The sequence below is a fragment of the Natator depressus genome, chromosome 2, assembly GCF_965152275.1.
Source record: "Natator depressus isolate rNatDep1 chromosome 2, rNatDep2.hap1, whole genome shotgun sequence".
Classification (NCBI taxonomy): Eukaryota; Metazoa; Chordata; order Testudines; family Cheloniidae; genus Natator; species Natator depressus.
The window spans coordinates 178,320,079-178,337,399 of NC_134235.1; the positions used below are offsets into that span (position 1 = coordinate 178,320,079).

Here is a 17,321-nt window from a genome sequence, read left to right on the forward strand (position 1 = left end):
GAGAAGGGCTATGAGGATGATCTGAGGAATGGAATACCTACCTTATGATAAGAGACTCAAAGCGCTTGGCTTGTTTAGCCTAACCAAAAGAAGGCTGAGAGGAGAAAGGATTGCTCTCTATAAATACATCAGAGGGATAAATACCAAAGCAGGGAGAGGAATTATTTGAGTTAAGCCCCCAGGTTGACCCAAGAACAAATGGATATAAACTGGCCATCAACAATTTTAGTCTTGAAATCAGATAAAGGTTTTTAACTATCAGAGGAATGAAGTTCTGGAACAGCCTTCCCAGGGGAGCAGTGGGGGCAAAAAACTAACTTGTTTCAAGAATAAGCTTGATAAGTTTATGGAGGGGATGGTATGATGAAACTGCCTACAATGGCATGTAGCCAATCTGCAACTGCTAGTAGCAAATATCTCCAACAGCTGGCAATGGGACAGTAGATAGGGAGGGCTCTCAGTTACTACAGAGAATTCTTTCCCAGGTGTCTGGCTGGTGGGGCTTTCCCCCATGCTCAGGATCTAACTGATCACCATAGTTGGGGTCGGGTAGGAATTTCCCCCCAGGTCAGATTGGCAGAGATGCTGGGGGGGTTTTCATCTTCCTCTGCAGCATGGGGTACTGGTCACTTGCAGGTTTAAACTAGTGTAAATGGTGGATTGATTCTCTGTAACTTGAAGTCTTTAAATCATGATTTGAGGTCTTCTGTAACTTAGCCAGAAGTTTAGGTCTATTACAGGAATTGGGTGGGTGAGATTTTGTGGCCTGCAATGTGCAGGAGGTCAGACTAGATGATCATGATGGCCCATCTGCCCTTAGAGTCTGAGTCTGACTGTAAGAACACATTTTCAGTATATATACATAGCTCTCTACATAGTATCCATATATATATTTCACAGAGATGTTCATGACCAAAGTGACACAGGCTTCAAGACATCACGTGACACCCTTTGGTAAACTAAAATGTACATGCCACACCCAAGAGATTCCTTGTAACCCCTCTTGCCAGTTGGTATTGAGAAGTTCCAAGGTGTTACCCAAACCAGACTTTGATTCACCAACTATGTTTGGAATTCTTTTGAATTTGGTTTGACCTGAATTGAATTTTTATTTATTTTTCAGAACTGCCAGTGAACTGAAAAAATCAGTTATTTGCCCAGCTCTAGGCAGAATGCATGTTCCTTGGTATACTCATTTATGTGTGAAGACTCTAAGAGTAACACATCTCCTTTAAGAAACACATTAACTGGTTGAACTAAAATGTTTAGTTAGGTTTAAATCTTTTCCAGATTGCTTAATTTTCCTTCGTCTTAGTTAGGGCCTTATTTTGTAGCTGCTGCACATGAAGCTGCTGCAGAATAATGGACATTGTTCGGATGTACAATAAGGCCCACATTTTGAAATGCAGCTTCAGATTTTGGGTGCCTGCATCTTCGAGTGTCTAACGTAATACACCTTGGGCCTGTTCCAGAGCTGCTGAGAACTCACAACCCTAGATGGGGTCAACAGGAATTTAAGCTACTCAAAAAAAAAAAAAATAATCAGGCCCTAAGTATCTTAATCTGGGCAATAAAAATCCAAGGCCCTTTAGATCAGAAGGTATTCTTGAAAATTTTAGCCTAACCCATTTTAAAGCTTTATCATGCCCGAATTTGAGTTTATTTATTCATTTTGAGCTATTTGATCATTTGAATGTCCCCTCCAGGAATAGGCCCAGGCCCTGATTCTGGACAAGATTCAGGCATTCGCTAAAGTGCCTTTTCTGAACGGAGGTCACATTAAGATTTAAGACTGCAATAGAAAAAGTGAAGATAGACTTGGGAAATGTGTCTGTCTGTGCATATGGGTTTTATCAGTTTTATGGTGTTCAGTCTTTCTAGTCTGGGAATGTGTTTTCAGGGAAGGTTCTTCTATCCAATCAGCACAGCAGACCGCTTTGTGGCATTTGCATATGCAGGGAGAGCAGATGAGCCCAGAAGAGGTCTGCTGCGGGGATCAGGGAGAAAAGAGCCTAGTCCTTAATTTAATTTTCTGGACTTTTCTCTTTCACATTAAAGAACTCTGCTGCTTGTTAAATATTTGAAAAGTTGATAGGTTGCTTCATCAGACAAATCCCATTTGCTAAAGTAGTCAACAGGTAAATTATAAAACTGAAACTAAAACAGATCACGCTGAATTAAGACAATAAATTGCAAAGAGAACAGATGCTTTCCAAGATACTGTTATGGACTGGCATTGTATTTCTGTGCTAATCATTTCCACGCAGTTTACTGAAATAGAGCATATTTAGTACAAGCCCTTACTGGCAAGTACAGGATAAAAAGGCATCTGGAAAATGTTGAGCTCTTCAGCTCCTATCAGTGTACAGCTCAGGAAATAGTGTCTAATGAAAGTTTTCATAAACCATTGTTAGTAGACGTGGAGTTGTGATCCAACAGTTGCGTAAGTGATCTCTCATACCATATAATGCTGTGTGTGTTGTTTTGTTATTGAAGGTCAGTGATGCCTTTTGTAGGCTGGTTGAAACTTCTAGGGATGCATTTGCGAAGGTTCAGGATGAAAAATTTGCCTACACATAATCTTCATTTGTGCATGTAATATACAGGCATTTGCACAAGCAATTATATATTTTTCTTGTCCAAATCGGGTATTTGTATGTGTGCATGCATGCACATTTTTGTGAGTAATGCCAGCCTTTGAAAATGTTGCCTTTAAGGCAGTGTTGTTCCTTCCTTTATTATTTTCCATGAGAATAAAAAAAGTGAGACCCACTATCCATGGTTTATACATAATTTTCTGCTATGCACAAAAATGCATGCATTTGACCGAAGTGGAATGGACAAGGCACTATGCTGTTGGCAACAATCCTGCTGTTGGGCCCTAGGGTATGGACTAGATGACCTTAATAGGCCTTTTCCACTCCAATTTGTGTGACTTTATGGGGATTTAATTCTTTCAGTAGGACACAGCATAAATTGGGATGGGGCTAAGGAGAAAAACTGCATGGAAAAAAACATCAATAAGTATTATGAAACATTTCATGAAGTGAACGTCCTCAGGGCAGTTGTCCGAAAGAGCAAGTTGAAGTGGTCTTCAGCTGGAACAATGCAAGAGATTTTAAAGAATTTGTGTGTAAATTAAAGCAGACTAGAGATCAATGACCCCAGCCTACTGACAGAGCTACAGTACATCTGTGACTCATGCATGCATAATTTATTACTCCAGGTGCAGTAATCAGTGGTAAAGATAGCATAGAAGTATTACTGTATTACTTACAAAAATGTATAGAATTTTTCTCCCCTGGTGGAAACATTGCAGCTTTGATTCTGCCCTACATGCATATACCAAAATATGTATATATAGTCCCCTGCTGGTGGAAAGTCCATAAGGCACTTTTATGGCCCTCACTACCATAGTAGTCAAGCATCTCAATCTTTAAGCAGGGAATTTCATCAAAATTGCTAAACAAACTTGAGGACATACTCGCAGAACACCTCCACTGAAAATAGACCAGAGAGTTTTGATTGTTTAAAGTTCTGAAAAAATCCACATTGACTTCCAAGGGATTTCAATCTGATCCTTCCCAAGTAGGATTTTTTTTTAACTTTCATTCATTTATTCATTGTGGAATAGTTTGAGTAGCAATATCAGGAACACAGTGTGATACACCTGAACAGGAAAGTTCTTTTGAAAAAAAAAGTGCTATGGGGTGGCTAGGGTTAGAGTTAAACACCCACAACTTAATGACATTTCTCAGTCTGTCTAACGTGATAGCACTGCGTGCTATCCCAAAACTTCAGAGAATGTTCATTGCATCGAAGGGCCAGAACCCTACTGATTTCTGGGGGAAATCTGAAAACCAAAAGGCGGAAATGAGGAACACATGAACCTCCCGCCAGCTCTTTAGTACAGCTACAGCCTCAGGCACCTCTGCAATTGTCTGTTGATCCAACCAGTGCTTAATTTGTAATGAGAGAGGTGCCAGGACTCAAGCTAGATGGCCAGAGAGCGGCGGCTGTTGGCCGGGTGCCCAGCTCCGAAGGCAGCGCTGCTGCCAGCAGCAGCGCAGAAGTAAGGATGGCATGGTGTGGTGATGTCTCTGCTCATCCTGCCTATGGAATTTAATGTATTGACTCTCAGAATGACTTATCTCCCAGATAGAAAGAAGGGGGTGTAAGGGCACAGGGGTGGGGAGAATGGGGTGCATGAATCCCTGGCAGCGGGGAGAGTGGGGGACCCAGGTATGGGGCGTGGGAAGAAGGGGGGCACACAGAACCCTAGCATGGAGGATAAAGTGGGAATTGATGGAAGGGAATAATGAGGATTCCCACCAATCCCCTGGCATGGGGCACGCAGAACTCCTGGGCGTGGGGAGAATGAGAGACCCTACTGTGGGGAAGGGGCAATGAGGGGTGCACGGAGCTCCTGCTTTGGGCAGGAATGGGGATCCTGCAATGGAGGGCTGGGTGAATGGGGGAAGCACACAGAGCCCCTGCCATGGAGGAAAATGAAAGGTATGGGAGAAGTGGGAATGGGGTTGCTCAGAGCTGTTGTATAGAGGGGAAAATGGAGGAGTCTGAAATGGGGATGGGAGAATGGGCGATAAACAGAGACCCTGGCAAGGAAGAGATTTAGGGGGAGGGGGTTCAGGAAGTCCAGGAAAAGAGGGGGATGGGAGGGTGTCACACAGAAAAGGAACGGGGGTTGAGGGGGGGGGGAGAGGGATGCAAGGAGCCCCAGTGTGTGCAATAAGTTCAGTTTGCTCAAGCTATGAAGTTAACATACATGAACTTTCCATACAAGTATTAAGACATCGACACAAGCCATTTAGTTTTTTTAACTAATCTATTTTAAAACTGATTTAAAAGGTAAGTCAATACACAGTTGTGTTTCAAAATTCTCTTACTCCTACCCAGGGCGTGCACACTATTTGAACAGCCTGCTTGCTTCCTTTTAAGAGCCTCCTATAGAAGAAATCGATTTGGGAGCTTTGTGTTTAATTGAAAAGAGCGGACCGTAATGGACTTGTCAGAAACCTCTGGGCTTTCTCTTAGCAAGAGTTAATCATCTGACTAAATTGCTCTCTCTGTGGCTGGTATTTACAACATGAGATCCTCCTTCCTCTCCCCTTTTGCCCTGATAACGTGAAGAGTTCAGTGACGCAAGTGGAGGAGAGTGGAAATGTCAGAAGTGATTTGCAGCTACCCAACAAAAGAAACAGCGGTGTTATTTAACTTGTTTCTCTTTCTCTTTCCTCCCTTCTCTTGGCTCGATATCCGCTCAAAAGGGAATTCAGGGCCTTGGTGATAGAGATGGTGTTGGCCACTGATATGTCCTGTCACTTCCAGCAAATCAAAGCCATGAAGAATGCTTTGCAGCAGCCAGAAGGGTGAGTCACCTCCTGATTCTGTGTGCAATGAAGGGCTGCATTTCAGCTGGTACTTTGCAATTGTATTAAACTTCAAAAGTCTCTGTCTGGAGGACGCTTTGATGTCCACGTCTGTTTCTGTTGTTGGATTTTGAATGAATTCACACGTGAGCACTCAGGCACGTGCCCGTATGATATTCTGGCAGGCCACAGCATCTAAATAGCAAAGCTTTGGGATAAATCAGCCCATTCATTTTCCTTTTCTTAACAATACAGGATAAAGGGCATGTGTGATCGAGCTAAGGGTATGACTGAAAGAGCTTGATTATGGCCTCAAGTCACAGGCGCTGGGAGCAACACCGGCTGCACAGAGTACAGCTTGTGCCTCCACTGCAGGGAGCCGGCTCTGTAATCGGAGACAATAGGGAAGCAATCTCAGAGCCACAGAGAGCAAGTGTGTGCTATAGAACAGGTAAAACAGTATGAGGAAGGCCTTCTCCTCTCCAAAGATCATCTATGAGCCACTTAGAGCCCTGAGTATCTTCTCTACTCTCTCTGCCCCCCTCCACACACCATTTTATCCGAACCCTCAACACTCTGAATTGTGGGTAGTATTCTTCCAGCCAAGGAGAGCTTGGCGCACATCTTCCCAGAGCCAGCCAAAACTGTACCTAAATCAGGCATGGATGATACTAGCTGCTATCTCCTCTCAGGAGCTATGTGTATTCCTTCTGCAGCACTCCTGCCAGTTTGGGGCAACGAGAGATTGGGATTACTGCATGGCAGTATCGATAATAATTCACTAGGCTCCTGGGTTAGCGCCTCAGTGGCATGGCTTTAAGAAGATTTCAGCCTTCTATGATCTGTAGTGTCTCCAAAGAGTTTGAGTTTGTTTTCTGATCTCTTACCTGCACCAGCTTTTTACCGGTGGAATTCACATGGTTTAAATGGAATTATTGTTCATGCTTATCACAGTGAGACCAGAATCAGGCCTTAATTGTTTAACCAAGTCAACAGACTAAAATAATCTAGAACTATTTACTGACTGGAGTTTCATGGACTGTAACCCAGCCCAAACTGAGAATATCGGGAATGTTCAAAACTCACTCATTTGCACACAAAAACTCTGCAAAGAAAATAAGCGAGGCTAATGCTTCCAGTTTCCCATTATGCTTTTGAATGACTCCATTACCAAAGGAAAGGTTTATGTTGGGGAAGTTAGATTAATCTTTCATAGTTGTCAAGTTTTATAAACACACAAATCAATCTATAAGTAGCCCAGCCAAAGGTTATGGAGGCCTCATTTACTTGCTTAGTTGGGTTTTTGTTCTTTCTCTTTCAATACTGGTGCAGACAATTAACTTGTTCAGTCATTTGGGTTTGCAGAATCGACAAGCCGAAAGCCTTATCACTGTTGTTGCATACAGCAGACATCAGTCATCCAGCCAAGGCCTGGGACCTTCATCATCGCTGGACCATGTCCTTGCTAGAGGAGTTCTTCAGACAGGTAGCCTGGGAGTTTACAAAATTATTTTGTAGTTTTGCTGACAGAATGAGAGATGGAGTGGGCGGGCTTGGGATGGGAGAGGGAGAATGAATCCTATAGGTCAACATCTTCTTTCACTTATATTTTTCATAGGGAAGATGCCCACTGTAGCAGCAAAGTAGATACAATTTTTCTTTCGTCTGACTTCAGTGAAATTCCACTGCTTTGTCTGATTGTAAGCTAGTGTCTGATATGCTGTCCTTATCAACATATTGGAAATTCTCAGTCTTTCAGACATCCAGCAAAACTATACCCAGCACCCCTGAATGAATTTCTAATAACCAAAAGGCAGAATGTCTAACATAGTACCCAGCTTGCCAACCATTGAAGATCTTCAGGAATTGGGTACACCTAAGTAAAAGTACTCAGCATTAGGTCCAGACTGTCATTTCTTTCAATAATGAGTCTTCCTATTTCTCTTTGACCGAACTCTGCTGCCACTTTTATGCCAGTTTAAACTCCATCTTGATTTTGACTTTGCTATGAAGTCATGGAAACCAATAAAGCTCAGTAAATTGTAGATTACAGAGCTGGACATATATCATTACAAATGGCAAAAATTATGTTGCTCTTTCTGTAGACATGTGGACTGGTCTAACCTATAGTTCTCGCAGGGCCTCCTTTTGCCAGAGCCACAAATCCAGACACATGATTGATTTCTGTGTGATACTTATAAGATCCTCCATCTGGTCCTAAGAAGGGTTGGTTTTTTTTGTTTTAAGTACAATAAAAGTTATTTTTTTAAATTTATTTTTAGTAGCAAAAAAACTTTTTAAAAGGTAGTCCTGATCAAAAAAAGAAGAAAAATCATAAACATTTTATTGACCTTCTTCCCCTCTCCAACTTGAAAATTTTGTAATATTTCCAAATGTTGACTAGCTCCATAGATGGTTGAAACATAGGGAGAAAAAATTAGTGAAAATGCCATTGAAGTTTATTATTATTTTATTTTTATTTCAAAATATGGACAACATTTTGAAATTTAAAAACTTTCTACCATAAGAATATAAGAATGTCCATACTGGGTCAAACCAATGGTCCATATAGTCCAGTATCCTGTCTCTGACAGTGTGCAGTGTCAGATGCTTCTGGCATTTGGAGGTTTAGGGACCCCTGAACATGGGGTTGTGTCCCTGTCTATCCTGGCTAATAGCCATTGATGGACCTATCCTCCATGAACTTATCTAATTCGTTTTTGAACCCAGTTATAGTTTTGGCTATCACAACATCCCCTGGCAATGAGTTCCACAGGTTGACTGTGCATTGTTTGAAGAAGTACTTCCTTTAGTTTATTTTTAAACCTGCTGCCTATTAATTTGATTGGGTGACCCCTTGGTTGTGTGTTATGAGAAGGGGTAAAAAACACTTCCCTAATCATTTTCTCTACATCATTCATGATTTTATAGATCACTGTCATATTTCCCCTTAGTCGTCTCTTTACTAAACTGAAGAGTTCCAGTCTTTTAAATCTCTCCTCGTATGGAAGCTGTTCTATATCCCTAATCATTTCTGTTGCCCTTCTCTACACCTTTTCCAATTCTAATATACCTTTTTTGAGATGGGGCGACCAGAACTGCACACAGTATTCAAGATGTGGGCATACCATGGATTTATATAGCAGCATTATGATATTTTCTGTTTTATTTTCTATTCCTTTTCTAATGGTTCCTAATATTCTGTTAGCTTTTTTGACTGCTATTGCGCATTAAGTGGATGTTTTCAGAGAACTAGCCACGATGACTCCAAGATCTCTTACTGAGTGGTAACAGCTAATTTAGACCCCATCATTTTGTATGTATAACTGGGATTATTTTTTCCAAGGTCTATTACTTTGCAGTTATCAACACTGAATGTCGTCTGCATTTTGTTGCTCAGTCATCCACTTTAGTGAGATCCCTTTGTAGCTCTTTTCAATCAGCTTTATGAAAAGCCTTAAATGTAAAGATATTGCTGTAGTCCCAATTTAACAAGGACACTACCAACCTTGGTCTGGAACCATTAAAGTGATTTACTTTTCAAGAAGTGGTGATATACGTGCTAAGAAAAATCTCACCTCACATCATCTTTATGCTTTTTCAAGTCAGAAGGGCAGTACACTTTGCAGAATAGTCACCTACTGAGGTACATATAAGCTCACCGAAGAACTGGTGACTACGCAGACCAAAGAATACGCAGGGGCCAAAGGGAATACGATAGAGGAAGAGTGTTGCTACTTATTTATTATTGCACCCAAAGACCCCAGACGTGACTGAGGCACCATTTAACCTGGCTGGCTGTGTACCACCACAGAAAAGAAACATCCAGGACTTCTCATGCTCACCATTGATTTCTATGGTAGTTTGAAATTGCTGTGGTATATTTTGGCTCCCAGTCACAACCACGTGGAACATGGTCACCGTGCTCAACAAAGTTAGAGTGGGATGTTGATTTAAAGCATTGATACTAGCATATTTCACAAGCTATTTTAAATCTGAGTGGTCAGTGGGGAGTACTGGCAGATGTATGTTATCTCATGTAAATTATTGTCCTCTCTGCTCGCAGTTTTCTGAGTGAAACAAATTAAAGGGTGTTTTGAGCAAATGTATTTTGAATGCACACAATGAAAAGGGTTGGCACAGAAGGGATATTAACACCCCATCTCCCGCATAATTGTGTGATGACAGGGGTGGGCATGCAGTTCTGGTAGCTGGAAAATGTGTCCAGGTTTCTGAGTTTCAGCATTTATTTTGGGCAACAACCCTACCAGCTGTAGCACGCTGAGGTCTCAGTATTTTATTGAGGGGGAAAATCTGAAGTGGTGAGATCCACCCTGTGGAGATACAAATGTATATAAAGAAATACAAATAGAACTCAACCCATGGAGGAGGAGTCCTGACAGATACTTTCTCTTGGTGGACTTACTGTAATAACAGAGTTCCATTACCTGTCGGTTTCACGTGAGAAGTGCTGTATAGAATCCTCTTGGGTTTTCAGGGTGTTCCATAGAAACACCCAAAAGGCAAAGAGTGCTGTGTAATCAACATTTACCTGTAGCATAGTGATACGCAGTCAAATGTTAGGATTCAATCTCTGATGGCTTCAGTCTCTAGATCTCCTTCAAAGTGATTTATCTGTTTAAAAAATATTAAAAGTGTGAGGTCCCTGGAGTAGATGTTTTAGAAATAGGATTGTAGTAGTTCTGAATATTTATTTTTGTTAATAGTGATGTAAACTGTATAAGAGAAACAGGATCTGCCCCCTTCAGAATAGGGTGGGGGAGCATGCAGAATAGAGTGGGCACAGTTGCTGCAAGAGGAGGTTGGCTTGTAGGTGGACAGTGAGGTGATACCTGTCCGCAAGAAGCTCTTAAAGAAAAGGATTTGGATGCCCAGAATAAACAAAGTTATCTGTTAAAAAGCTGAGTCTTGCAATTAAGGGTGTAACAAGAGCTTCAATTAAAAAATGAGAGAGGCCTTTCTAGTGTCCAGAGCTGTTACAGATGTTAAGTGACTCTTCTTGTATTCTAATATGCTCTCAATTTTGTTTCTCCAGGGTGACAAAGAAGCAGAACTAGGGCTTCCTTTCTCTCCACTGTGTGACCGCAAGTCTACTATGGTAGCTCAGTCTCAGATAGGTATGTCATTCCAATGTACTTCACTTAGGACTCAAAGCAGCAGTTTAAAGCGAAATTCTCCCCCAATGGGAGTAAGATCACTCTGGGCGCTCATCACTTTGAATTAGTTTAGAGAGGGGGGAAAAGATAAAAAAAAATTCCACTGACGCTATTGCCCCGAAATGGATGAGTCTGAGCTGAATAGCTACCACGTTGAGTTGATTTATGAGAGTTGTACTAAAGGGGAACTGAGTTAACACAAATGCTGCTGCTGGACCAGCCACTATGCCTGGCTGTATGGTGGCTGTTCCTTGGGTCCTGAGCAGCGCAGAATCCACTTGCACTATGAAGCGGGGATCCTGGCTTCAATACACGTTACTTTAGTTTTTGACTAAAGTCATTGTTTTGCTCATTTAATTGATTCCCTAGCCTTCTAACCCACCTGCAGTGTTTCAACTTCTCCAGTCAGCAAGCTCCACCCCCAACCTTATACTGGGTCCAACCACTGCTTCTTGCCCCCATCTCCCCGCTCCCCATCCAGCAAGGGAGGTGAGAGCCTGCAGTGACCCAAAACAGTGCTTCCTTTTCCACTCCTACTCCTGCAGGAGAAACTGTGAATGAGGTCTGGAGAGAATGTTCAGTAGGGGAGTGGTGAAAGAGACCTGAAGTTGTTGAGAGGCATGGAAATGGGGAGGGGGCAATAAATCTGTAACTATGGAGGGGCAAGGAAGAGGGGAGAAGCGGCCTAGAGATGTGCAGGATTCTGGGGCCAAGAGAAGATACCGGGAGTTATGGAAACGGGTTTCTGAGGCTGAATGGGGGAAATGAAGGAACGAGAGGAACAAGGGGCAGGGGAAATGGAAAGAGAAAGGGACTGGTGGGTGGAAGGGACAGCAGGAGTAACTGAGAAAACACTGGGTATGTTTACATTGCAATGTAAGCCCAGGGTTTGAACTCAGGCTCAAGCCTAAACCTGCTGCCATCTACACACAGATCCCACTAACCCAGGGCTTAGATCCACGTCCCAGGAACTCACAGAGGTGGAGGGTCTAAGCCTGAGTCAAGCCAGGACCCAGAGTTCTAGCTCTATGGATTTGCAGTGTAGATGCAGCCCCACTGGACTCGTGCTCTGGGAGTCCACCAGAAGTATCCCACAATTCCACAGGCTGACTTTCTTTGACCTCTGGACAGTCAATTTTTATGTACTGTCAAGTTTTCCCTCACTGCACCATGAACAAAGGACTAGAGCAACCACATTTTGGGCAGGTGTTAGGAAGTCTGGGATATGGATGGTTTGACTCTGGCCCACGTAATGCAGTGTACAATGTACATGCTAGAGCCCCAGGTTGGGACCCAAGGTTCAACAATTCCTAATCTGGGGTTGCAGATGAGCGAAGACACTCAAGCCATAGGTTGACAAACCCAGGGTTTGCTAACTTGCGTTCTACTAACCCTGGGCTTACACTGCGGTGTAGACACACCCCTGACACTAAACATGTGACAGAGGGAGAAAGTTTTAAAGAAAGGTGTTGCGGGGGGGACTTTGTTTTTCCCTCCAAACATTTTATAACCAAGCTGAAAAAAGTGTAAAAGGTTGAAATTTCACAGCTGTCCCCAGCACTGTCATGGGATAAATGGAAACCTAAATCCAAACATCCCTGAACTTTGTAGAAGTTCAGATCCATATCTGTGTGGATACACACAGGAGAATACACTTGATCTTAGCTCCGAGGAGCCCTACTACTAAGGGCAAAATGGCTCCATAGGCACCTCAGACATGCTGGAGGGGGACCAGACAGGGACTGGAAAATACAGGGGAACTGCAGCTCAACTAGAATCCCTGTTGGGGACTCCCAGGCAGTGCGTGGCTGCTGCACTGCTCTGGAAGGGGGTACAACAATGTTCCCCACTCCCAGCTCTCCTGGCTGGTGTGAAGGGAAAGGTGTGTGGAGCTAAGGCCTCACCTTCCATACAGCCGGTTTCAGGCCCTTCGCTTCTGCAGAGGCCCTAGGAGGGAGCAGGGGCCATGCTCCGAGGAATTCTTCCCAGCTTCTGTGCAGGGCACAAGCCTGTGTGGAGAAGCTGCTTTTACCTTCCTCCTCTTTTGTATTCCATGCACAGGTCGGCCAGAATTTGTCTCTAAATAAAAAGACCCTTATGACCGCCTCCAGTGTGCAAATCATTGCAGAATTAATGGTGAATTAAACCATTATCCAAACAATTACAGCTTAAGAAACAGGCACTCAATCAATAAGCAGAGTGAGATTTATTTAGTTCTGTGCTATTTATTATTATATTTAATTTGTGCAGTTAACTGTGTCCAATTGGCATTAACAGGCACAATCTCAATAGAAATCTTGCCCTCTAACATTATAAAGTTTTCATTCCAGTCTGCTCAACATATGGGCAATAACTTGATATCTTTAGTGTCTCCTTCATTAAATCAAAAACTCTTTATCTTTCCCCAGTATGTGTTGAGGGTAAGATTCCTCTCAAAGTCGGAGGCCAGATTCTTAAGGAAATATTCAGCTCCTATTCATTTGCTTATCTGATTCGTAGCTTTTAACAAATAGTGCCAGTGAATGGTAATTACTAAGTTTCTTTGTAGAAGTAAGTACCTCATGAATTCCAAATTGTACTATTATCTAAAGCATGCAGCCCTCATTTTCAACAAATGAAAGGAATGTCATTTGTGAGATAAGTGTGTGTTCTCAGTCCACTCTCTAGTGGGGACATAGAGTTTCTGGCCTATGGCAACAGCTTGTTTACAGTATCAGGGGAGATGGAACTAAATCACCTCTCGAGGTTCCCTCCTGCTCAGAGTTAAGGTTCTGTTATATTTTGCTGCTTTACTAAAGGTCGTCATTAGAGCTGGGCAGAAAAGGTAATTCCTTTTCGCAAAGGATATCAATATTTCAAAATCTGGTTTTGTTCCAATTTGGAATAAAATCCAAAATTTTTGAAATTCTCTGCAAAGGGGATGAAGCCCCAACTTACTGACAATCTGCCTGTTGGATTGTCCCAGAATCACAAATCCCAGAAGCCCTGAGGTCCCTGATTCTGGGGCAGTCTGCACGGTGAGCTGCTGAGGAGCCAAATGGGTGGAAACCAGGTAAAGTTCCATCAGAACATTGTTAAAATCAGGACCATCACTGTGAAATGTTTTGATTTCAAGAAATTGGCAGATTCCGATGAGAAAATGTTTTGTTAGAAGTTTTTCAGCCAGCTCTAGTTGTTGTTATGGATGCACAGAGCATAGCAGGGGAACGCGCTTGATGACCAGAAATGCAAAGAGAGGGTTTTTTAGCATGTGTCGTTTCTACAGAAATTAAACAATGTAACAAGAACCATTTATTTAAAAGGAAGAGAAGAAAAGAGACACATTCTTTCACCTGCCACTTCATTTTGTAAAGAAAATGTTGGGAACGAGTCCAGTCAGAGATGATTCACATCTTAAAGTCAGGCCTTTGGTCAAGTGGAGGTGAGGGGCAGGGGGAACCCAGCAAATTGCAAAGAATTACCAGGCCAACGTTTTTATTTCTCAGCAGGAGAGTTAAACTATTTAAAGCCCCTTTCTTTCTATCCAAGGCAGCAGGAAGCTTTGTTTGACGAGATCAGCCTTTGTTGTCATCACTGTCTCTTGCAGCTGATTAATGTAGCAAGAGCCTTTTATTTTTGTCCTTTGGCTTGCTGGAAAGAAAATCATGGCTTCAGAAGATATAGGACAAAAGCTGATGATCAAATGAGGTTGTTCCTGAATGGCAGTCTCTCAAGAAATTATTCCCTAACTAGCATGATCTAGGTGTCCTTTTTAACGTGGAATGAAAATAAACTCTAGACCAGTGGTTTTCAACCTTTTTTTTCATTTGCAGACCCCTAAAAATTTCAAATAGAGGTGCAGACTCCTTTGGAAATCTTAGACATAGTCCGCAGATCTGCGGACCACAGATCAAAAACCACTGTTCTATGGTGGTGATAACCTTTTGTGGACCCCTTTGACATAGTCTGTGGACCTCTTGGGGTCCACAGATCACAAGTGGAAAACCCTTGCTCTAGGCAGTTGGCCTTGGGACCCTCATCTCAGAGTATAAAGATGAGGGGTAAGATAATCCTCAGAAAAAAATTATGTTAAGGTGGAGAGTATACATCAGTAATTTAGAGTAAAATACATTAGAGGGTGTTGTAAAGTATCCCCAGACCAGGCATTGTAAACCCAAGAAATCTGGAGTTCAGGTTAAATTTAAAAATAAATCCAAATATGTTACAGTATGGAAATGTACAGTTAGGGCTCCCAAACAACCTTAACTCTGCTGAACAGTGACAATATGAAGGGAAAATAAAGTTGAAAAATCTGTCTTTAAAAATCAGTGTGTCTAATCTGTGACTACAAACACTAAAGTGCGTTACTGACCCTATGGTTATTGTATCGTGTCACTACAGGGCAGGGCTATGGATGGCTGAAAGCTGATGTATAAGCACGCATATTAGCAGACCCAAAACTTAGTGCTTTCCTAAACACTCTGGGTGGATCCATCCCTGTTGCTTGCACAAAGAGCTGACTTGCAGGAAGACGTACTGTGCTGTTTCCTCCCAGCCCTACCCCTTGTACACAAGCCAATAGAGGGAAAGATTTAGCTCTGTATTTTTCCCTTCTCCTCCTGATTTAAAAATAATATATGAATTTGTTAAAAATGAAATGAATAGAATCTGAATACGTTTGACCCTCAATGAGTACAAGCGGGGCAAACCTTCAAATGAGAATAGTCACAAAAACCCACTGATATTTGATAGCTCCACGACACTTGGAATAGATACCCAGAGAAGTCTGTCATTATTACTATTCTTTTATTTTTCTGTTTCCAGAAATTTCATCCTTCAAGTTTGGTCTCATCCAACTGTCCCGAGAATTTGGCTTAGATACTCAAAAAAACTCATGCAGAACAGCAAACTCATTGCATCTGTTTATATTCTGAATTTCCACACTTTCTTTCCAACATTTAAGGAGCTACCATTGCATGCAAAATATCAGCTTGTGGGTCAAGATTAATGCATAATATCACTCTTCCTTGTCCTTTTTTCAATTCCTCTTTCAATATGTAATTCTTTTCATCCACTCTGCTACTACACTAGATAATTCACAGGCAATGGCAAAACATAAAAACTTACCTCTTCTGTTTACGTCCACTGTGTTTTGATTCAGGTTTTATTGATTTCATTGTGGAGCCCACTTTTACTGTGCTGACAGACATGACAGAGAAGATTGTAACACCACTCATTGATGAAGCCTCCCGCTCTGGCATGACTGGATTTAGACGTTCCAGGTGAGTACCTATGTTTGCTTTGGTGCATGAGTATTGTCTCTCATTTTAGGCTCACTTTCCTGTTTTGGACTCATTGGGTATTAGCAAAGACCTCCCATTGGTTCCGTCTGTCCTGGTTTCTACCTGAAGAGAAATATGGTTGGGAAGTGTAGTAGAAATGGATTGATCATGAAGTACAATCAGACCTGGTTTATTATTGCTCGATATATGCATATATCCACATCACTTTCATTTAACCTGACCTTCCACCATAAGAGCTATCAAGGAACCGTCTTGAGTTATTAGGGTTTCTCCTGTGCAGGTTGTGGGATAATTCCAGCACTATTCTAGGGTGAATATTCAAAAGGCTTGAATGGGGACTAATCTGGTAGCCTGTATGCTATGCACCATTATCTGAATAGTCAGAATAATATAAATTAGAGAGAGGAAAGACTTATTTGGTCACTTAGCCCCTCCCTTTGTCAGTGTAGGATTGTTCCAGACATTTTAGATTCTCCATTGATTTGTACATGTCTCCAGCAATGGAGTTTCAACCTCTTCCCTTGGGAGTTGATTCAGAAGTCTAATTGATCTCACCATTAAGAAGTATATCCTGATTATCAAACTGAATTTTCCTTTTCTTCCTTTCCTCCTACTTATTATCCCTTATGCCACACTCAATAATTTGTTTCCATCCTTGGTGTTTTACACTAAACAGATATTTAAAGACATTGGATCAAACCAACATTCCATATTTGAATGCCTCTTAAATCCAGGACAGTTCAGAAGCTGGATTCCATGGCCTGTGTTTCTATAATCTAAACCACCAGAACCTAAATCCTAAAGGCCCTTGAACTTTGGGGAAGGGGGTTGGACTGAAACTAAAATTTTGCAGCTCAACTACCTCTCTACTTTTAGACAAGCTATAAAGCCCTCTACCAGTCAGTCATTCCCTTCCACCCCCAGCCCTTAGTCATTGGTGTCAACAATTGCTTAGGCGCTTAAATTTTCCACATACATTAGTCCTTCTGGATCCTTAATTATATTTGTAGCTCTTTGGGTTCCTTCCAAATTTGTTTGCATCTGAATTTGATTTTAAACATACATAAAATTCACTGAAGCAGCAGACAGTGCCAGAAGCTACAAGAGGTTCTAATTCAGTGCTCTAGAACTAAGAGCCAATTCAGACTACTGTCCAGAGACGATGAGGTGGGACAGTCCTCTAGCCCACCATTGGGTCAGGGGCCTTTAGAAAGGTGAGATAGGGCATAAGTAGTGCCTCAGGCACTTCAGAGAAAGTTCAAGAGACATTTAGTAATTGTTCAGGTGCTGGCATAAAAAGGTTATAGAGCCAGCATCTTCTATAGTATTTCTATCTATCCAGGAAGGGAACAGAGTTGCAGGGCACTAATTCCTATTTATGTAAGGGCAAAATGGGTCACATTTTTAGTGATTGGAATTTAGTTATGCAAGACATTTTTGGTGAGCAGTTTCACACAAATTTCCATGTTAAT

At 41.9% G+C, this 17,321-nt stretch overlaps 1 protein-coding gene across 6 annotated transcripts in view; it reads left to right on the forward strand.

The window, feature by feature from the left end:
- The window catches only part of PDE1C (phosphodiesterase 1C), a 426,361-nt gene that overhangs the window by 341,518 nt on the left and 67,522 nt on the right, over positions 1–17,321 (forward strand). For all 6 annotated transcript variants that reach the window (XM_074945378.1, XM_074945379.1, XM_074945381.1 and 3 more), the window contains 4 exons: positions 5,289–5,390; positions 6,756–6,876; positions 10,447–10,528; positions 15,708–15,828. In XM_074945378.1, coding sequence (XP_074801479.1) covers positions 5,289–5,390; positions 6,756–6,876; positions 10,447–10,528; positions 15,708–15,828 — 426 coding nt within the window. The remainder of the gene's footprint in view (positions 1–5,288; positions 5,391–6,755; positions 6,877–10,446; positions 10,529–15,707; positions 15,829–17,321) is intronic.